The sequence below is a fragment of the Tupaia chinensis genome, unplaced genomic scaffold, assembly GCF_000334495.1.
Source record: "Tupaia chinensis unplaced genomic scaffold, TupChi_1.0 Scaffold139733_1, whole genome shotgun sequence".
Classification (NCBI taxonomy): Eukaryota; Metazoa; Chordata; class Mammalia; order Scandentia; family Tupaiidae; genus Tupaia; species Tupaia belangeri.
The window spans coordinates 1,033,841-1,041,136 of record NW_006199613.1 but is presented as its reverse complement, the minus strand read 5'-3'; the positions used below and the strand labels follow the sequence as shown (position 1 = coordinate 1,041,136).

The 7,296-nt window shown below is 63.3% G+C and overlaps 1 protein-coding gene across 1 annotated transcript in view; it reads right to left on the bottom strand.

Annotated features, from left to right (window-relative positions):
* Positions 1 to 7,296, bottom strand: part of ELF5 (E74 like ETS transcription factor 5) — a 28,824-nt gene that overhangs the window by 20,579 nt on the left and 949 nt on the right. Inside the window, exon 2 of the mRNA XM_027765765.1 lies at positions 1,920 to 2,041. Within this exon, the coding sequence (XP_027621566.1) occupies positions 1,920 to 2,037 (118 nt within the window). The 5' untranslated portion in view covers positions 2,038 to 2,041. The remainder of the gene's footprint in view (positions 1 to 1,919; positions 2,042 to 7,296) is intronic.

Genomic DNA, 7,296 nt, shown 5'->3' with positions numbered 1-7,296 from the left:
TTTGGAGAGGTTTTCGCTATAGGGTGCGTGCGCTCGCCAGACAGACAGAGACAGAGAGACAGAAAGTGAGGAATCACCCCCCAGGGAGGATGGTCACACCGCAATCCCTTCTCCTCCATTCTCCTCTCGGGATCCTGGGCACGCACACACATGCGCCCAGTGTGAGTTTAAGCCACCAGGTCCGGGACGCGAACTGCGATTGACTACGTGGGAGTCCACCAACATAGCTATTATGCTAACTGCTGGTCCTACTTATTTACTTTTAAGTGTTTGCCAGAGGGCATGTGTGCTTGCTGGCGTCAGGGAGGGACAGTGAGAAGTCGTCCCTTGTGGCGGATGGCCACACCACAGTGCCTCCCCGGGATTTTGAGCACACACCATAGGCACCTGGCATGATTTTGAAGTTACTGGGTCTGGGACTTGAACCATGCCGCTGAGTATGTGGGATCCACACCACCAGCCGACCACATACTTCATTTCTCTCTTTTTTTTGTTTCTTTTTAAGAGAGACGGAGGCAGAGAGAGGTCAGCCCTGGGGGCGTGGCCACACTGCAATCCCTTCTCCTCAGTTCTCCTCACAGAATTTGGGGCACACACACATACGCCAAGTCACCAGGCCCAGCCCTTGAACTGCAGAGCTGGCCGTGAGGGTCCAGCACCTTCACCTCCTGCCACTGCTGGCCCAGATCCATTTCCAGGTCACGTGCAGGCCGCCCTGGCACACTGTCCCTCCCGTCATGACCACGACCTTACTCGGTGGGCTTCGCTAGCCCCACGTTTTGGTGAGACAAGTGGGCGTGAGTGGTGAGGACGAACCGTCCGGGCCTCCGGCTCTGAGTTGGAGCACTTGCCTGTGCCAGGGCTGCTCGACGCGGGCAGACCGCACAGGGTGGGGTGGGGCCTCCCCCTCCCCACTCCTAGCTGCCACCTGGCCAAACCAGCGGGGGCTCGGGGACGGGGGCCTGGGCTGGCGGACCTGGCCTGTGACTGGGTAGGAAGAAGGCCTCGGAGCCCGGCCCGCCAGTCTGGGACCGGCACCGGGAGGCTCTGCCTCCCTCCTCCAGCTCCACCTCTGCCCTGGGTTTCCAGGGGCAGGTGTACTTAGCGTCTCGTTGCCCTTTGGGGGGGGGAAAGGAGGCGCCTCTGTGGCCTACAGGGTGTCATGCTATGCATCCACATCCCACCTTCTCGTGCAACGACCCAGCCTTTCAGACAGGGTGGGGACTCCATGTGTGCACGTGTGCGTGTTGGCAAGCACATGTGTGTGCAGTGGGGCAGGTGCAAGCACAGACTGAGGTGGTGCCTCGTGGCGAGTGAGTAGCCCTGGCCTGTTCAGAGGCGGAGCCCGCCTTGGGGTGAACGTGCCGCAGCCCCCGGTGGCTTGGCCTGACGCCCCTGTGTCTGCGCTGACCTTGGACTCTGGCGGCTGGTGCAGGCTAAGGCCCGGCAAGGTGTGTGCTCTCAGTGTGCACCGGCCAGGGGCCCACGGGTTTCCTGGGTGTGGTCAGCAGCACGAGGCCCTCAGCCGTCTGCGACCCCCTCAGCCAGCCTCCCTCTGGTGTGAGCTCTGCACAGGCCCACGCTTCCTGCCAGGGTGGGGGAGCTGGGCAGACATGGGGGCGTGTGGGGAGGAGGCCCCGAGGCAGGGAGGGACGCTGTCTCCTGACCCTCGCTCGGAGCCCCGAGCCACACTGTCTCTCTTTGGCCTGCTGCGGCTCCCTCGACTCTCAGGGCAGCTCCCATGACCCGTAGGGCAAGGAGGTAGGAGCGGAGGGAACAAGGGCAACCCTGGCACTGCTCTGCAGGGCTGACGTCACGTAAAGGCGGACGCCAAGGCTGGCCTGAGCGCGGGTGTCCTGAGGTCCCAGCACGGACTTCCGGCCCGAGCCCTTCTGGGTGGCCCTGGGCAGCTGACCCACCTGTGTGACGCTCGAATGCAGGGTAGTACTCCTCACTGCTGAACAGGTCGGTCCACGACATCAGGGGGTCGCAGGACGCGCTGGGCAGGAAGTTGCTGTGCACCACTGAGTCCAACATCACCCTGCGACAGAGGACAGGCCGTGAGGGCGCTGCCGCACAGCTCTGCCGCTGTCGGCACGCGGCCTCTACGCGTTCGTGCGGGACGCCCGCTGCGGGAAAACTGTGCCTGGATTTCGGACATTTTCGTGCCAGAGTGGCTTTGTGATGGATCCCTTTTCTAGGAGTGCTTGGGTGTGGCCCTGTGTCTGGCTGCTCTGTTCTCTGGTTCGGGAGCCATGGTCCCAGCTTTCCTCTGCACTTGGTGAGCGTTCCCGAGGGGTGCTGCAGACAGCGAGGTCGAGCGAGGGCAGGCGCGAGGGCTGGGTGCTGTGTTCAGAGCAGTCGCCTCCCGCCCTTGAACCCTGAATCCCGCCGTGTCCGGTGCGGGCCCAGAGTGCAGAGCTGCGGTAACACCCACAGGGCCGCTCTGCTCTGCACCTCCCTGTCACTGTCCATGGTCTTCCCAGGACAGCCGCGCTGAGGCTGCCCGGGAGTTCCGTCTGTGCGTGGGGCACGGAGGCACTAAGCCCCCGGTAACCGCGCAGACCTGCCGCTGGCAGGCCGTGGGGTCGGGTGGGCTCAGCCTGGCCTGTCTCAGGCCCCGACCCCATCGCTGTGCTCTGCCCTGCTGCTCCCTGGCTGGTGGGGAGCTCCAGGGACAGGCCTGCTCACCCTTGTCTGCACCGGCTGGCTCCTGCTCCTCTTCCCTGCATCCCCGCAGTCCAGAAGGGGGGACCCGCCCCACCCCCCCGTAGTCCAGAAGGGGGGACCCCATGTGCGGGGGGCTAGGAGACCCATTCACTCGCATTTCTGCTTCTGACTCTTCAGATCGTGCTGACGGAAAGGCAGGTTCTACCCTCATTTTGCCGTGGAGACACTGTGCGGGCAAGTGTCAGAGCACAGACCGGGCTCTGGCCTCCAGAGAGCCACAGCCTGGCTTCAGGGTGGTCGGGGACCTCCCCTGCTAGTCCGGGCCTCCCAAACTCTGCTCACTCTTCCTCCGGGGCTCCTCGCTGAGCACCACCGTCTGCAGGAGTGTCCAAAACTCCTCCCTTCACTCTGCCTCCGGTCTGCGTCAGCGTGAGGCGGGGCTGGCCCACAAGGGGACATTACAGGCTCATGCCCAGGACCCTGGCCGCGAGTGCATGCGTGCCTGTGGTCCAGCCAGCTGAGGCTGGGGCCGACTGCAGCCTGAAGACTCCGGTGGGCTCTCTCTCTCCTCTTTTATTCATGGAAGACTCAAATAGACTTTTTTAGAAAAGGAAAACTTATAATTATTATTATTATTTTTTGCTATAGGGTGCATACACTCATCGGAGACACAGAGAGAAATAGAAAGCACCCCGGGGGGATGGCCACGCTGCAACCCCTTCTCCATCCTCCGGGGACTTGGGGCACGCACGCACACGTGCCTGGACTGTTTTTCAGGCTGTCGGGTTGGGGACTCAAACCACTCAGCCACGTGGGGCCCAGCTGCCTCAGCCACCACGCTGCCACCCGGTCCGAGAAAGGAAAACTTTGTATCATGATATAAATGGAAAAGCAGCATTTTTAAAACACATGTGAAACATACACATCGGCGTTAAATAGAAACTGCTCATCCATGCACCGAGGTCAGGGTGAGCACACCCCCTGTAGGCCGAGCCTGCCCACTCCCGTCCTGTGCGCCTTGTGGCTAAGGAGCGCCACGTCTAGAGATCATGGCGATTTACGAGGTCGTATAGAACCATGCGGTATCCTTCATTTTGCCTTCTGTCCTACAAATCCTGACGTATTTACTATCAGGGCCTTTAAACAAATGTTGACCACTGTGTACCCCCACACACACCAGTGGCGTGAGCCCGCGTGTCGGGCGGCATGACCCGTCTGACTCTCCCCTTCACAGCCAAGGACACCAAGACACAGGGTCGGTGCGGCCTGTCTGAGGTCGAGCAGCCAGGCGCGGTGGAGCTCGGCTGCCTGGAGCCTCAGTTCTGACGCCGTCACACCCGCACACCCGCACACCTGCACAGCGGAGAGAGCTGCAGGCCTAGGAGAGCTGGGGCCCGGCTCTGGAACCAGCTCCTCCCGCTGTCGCAAACCTGCCCTCGACGTCCCAAAAAGGGAAGAGAGCCGCCTCTGACAGAGCGAGTGGCGCACACCGGCACCTTTCCGGGCCACCACCCGGGAGTCCTGAGTGTCACTGGGAACCCCCCAATGCTGGGAGGTTGGCACACCCAGCAGGTCACCACGGCTGCGGGCCCCGGGAACAGTGCCGCACAGAGTCAGGGCTGCCTGGCTTGGCCCAGTCCCCTGGACTGACCGGCTTCGTACCCTGAGCTGGGCAGAGTGACAGTGCCCGGGTGGGACGCTCCAAGGTCGGAAGGGCCTGGAGTCCGGAGCCACGTCTGCGTCCTAGGCTGGACTGCAGAGGAGCCCCGTGGGTGAGGACTGAGGGCGGACGTGTCCAGAAAAGGAAGACGAGGCAGGTAGGCCTCCATGTACCCGTGCTGGGCTTGGTGGACGGAAACCGAGAATGGTCCCGCATCCACCCGGGCCCTCCCGCACCCGCCCGGGCCCTCCCGCACTCTCTCACAGTAGCGGGGATCCCCGACACACTGAGCGGGGCCTGACCCTCGGCAGTCCTCCAGCCAGGCCCCAGGGAACGGGACGGTCACACAGGCCTGGGAGTGCACCTCAGAGTGGGCCGCCCACTGCCCACCGCAGTCCCTGGGACAGGGTGCCTGTCTGATCCCGGGCCTCCCTTGACAGTAAAGGGCTTGCGGCGTACAGCACACGGCTGTCCTCAACGACTTCTCACTTTCTGAAAAAACATCTTTTATAAAAGCAGCAGGTTTTTTCTCTCCTCTTTCTCATCTGTCTTCCGCTCTTGCAGTGGGACGGGGTGTCATTAACCCGCATTCGTACAGAAGACCTCGGCCGGGTAGCAGCCTGTGTGGGGTGTGCGCTCAGGCCCGTCTGCGGTGCCCTCCCGGCCCGCACAGTGCCTGCACGCCTCCGCCGTGACAGCTTTCTTACTGGGGGCCCTGTGGGGGCGAGGCGGGGGAGCGCAGCCGTGGGGCCCACCTTGGGTGAGGACAGCGACAGCCACGCGCACACACAGGCCTGAGGTCAGGCCGGCATTCTCAGCGGGGAGCGAAAATTGGCTGCTGGGGGCGAGGCGTCAAAGAACTTGGCCCTCTTTGCTTGTGAGCCTGCAGAGGGGACGGGTGTCTGTAGTACTAACATTTCTGGGGTGGGAACCATGCGGCAAAATTGACCTGGAGGGGTCCACTGAGGAGGCGATGGTGAGCACGGGCCGAGAGGCGGGGTGGCAGACGCGGCTCGGCAGCAGGGCCACAGGGGCCCTGGGCTGGTGCTGGGCCTGCTGTCCTGACAGCCTGTCGCTGTGCAGTGGGCTTCTGGCTCACCCTATGGAGAGGGCCCCGGGCGGGGAGCTGTGGCTCTGCCTCATGCACCTCTCCCAGCCTCAGTCCTGCACCTCCTAAGCCGGGACACAGGCGAGGGGCCAGGACTGCCCGCGCTCCATGATTTCCCGCAGACACCCACCCGACGGGCCGGTGAGCTCGCCACGCTAGAGGCAAACCCACCCAAGGCCGGCAGAGGCCCACGTCTGGCCCTGAAGCCCCCGTGGCCTCTTCTCCCCGCCCGCCTGTGCCTGCTGCCTCCAGGCAAGCCTGGCAGAGCAGTCGCGGGACCTGGACAGTCCGCCCGGGCTGCTGGGCACCTCAGCACCTGGACGCCCAGCTGCTGCCCACCCGGCAGGCCTGTCCAGCTGCCTGGGAAGGGAAAGGCTCGGAAAGGAAGGAGGCTGGCTGCAGGTACCTCTGGGGGCGGGGCAGCAATGGCGTGGACGCCGAGGTCCCCGGACGCCTCCAGTGGCGTCCTCACCCTTCTCAGAGTGGAGGCGCACGGGCCTGTGGGCTCGCAGCCACATGGGCACCAGAGGCAGCAGGAACAGGTGTGGTGCCCACGGCCGACATCCCCTGCTCAGCCACGCAGAGAGGGCGAGGAGCGAACCACCAGCCCTGGCCAATCTGTCAGAGGAGGAAAATTCCTTCCTGACCCTGGCACGGATCGTCAACTCCGCTCTGAGCATGTGACCCAAACCCACCCAATCAGGCGCTGCACACTGGCCACCTATGAGCCCAAACATCGCCGGACCCAACGAGGGCCACCCGGTACAAATGCGGCCAGGAGGGCCTTTCCCAGCCCCACCCCCAGGACTACGATGGGAAGAAAACGGCATTTCCTCCTGCAAAGCCTCAGAGACACTTCAAGGTCTAGTGGGTCTTGAGCCTGCGGGCGGGGCAGGGCCAGTCCCCCACCCCTGGCTGCTCCAAGAATGGCCAGGGGAGCATCCCACCCCCGCCACTGAAGAGGGCCATGGGGTGGGAGCTCGAGTGTTTGTCCTGCGGGAGGGACCAGGCAGCCGTGAGAACGGGCCCGCTGATCTGCCTGCCTTCCCACCTGTCCTTGCCCGCTCAGGCATCTCTGTGCTCCCGCCGAGCTTCCTGAAGGGGGCGCAGCCCACAGGGCCGCAGCCTGCTGTGGGCGGCTGTGCAAACCTCGCCGGGTGCGGAGTGCACACTTCCGGGGTGAAACTCTAGCTCTGCCGCTCCCAGGAGAGCTGCCGGGACTCTTCTTCCCAAATGCCGCCGACAGGCTTTGGGACCCTTTCTGAGCCCCAGCTCCCTCAGTCTAAGTTGGGGATCCTCTGGGTCCGAGGGTGTCACAGAGGACTTAATACACGCAGATGACGGGGCAAAACATGCATGCTCAAGCGTGTCCCAGAGAACAGCAGTCGTCACCTGCAGGGGCCTTCTGGTGACTTCTGGGATGTCCCAGGCTGTGGAGACCCCTCCTGAGTCCGGGGCTGAGCCCTTAGGCAGCAGGAGGCAAACGCAGCAGCACCCCAGGCTGCGTCAGGAGCCCTCGCCCACAGTGAGGGGCCTGGCCTTACTGCTCTTTGCCGGATGCCTCCTAACCAGGAAACCCAGCGAACTCTGCTAACGCCTGGTCCTAGGCTGTTTGAGGGAGTACGTGCTACCGGTTGCTGCCAGCAGGGGGCAAGCTTGGGCTCACCACGGGGCAGAGTGGGACCCTACTTGTGGCTCTTCCAGAAGCTTTAGCTTCTAGGGGGTATGAGGGGACAAAATTAGACTCTCTCTCTTTCTTTTCTTAAATTCAATTTTGCTACAGGGTGTGCGTGCTCACCAGATAGAGAGAGAGAGAGAGAGAGAGAGAGAGGAGGGGGAGGGGGGGGGGGGGGAGAGT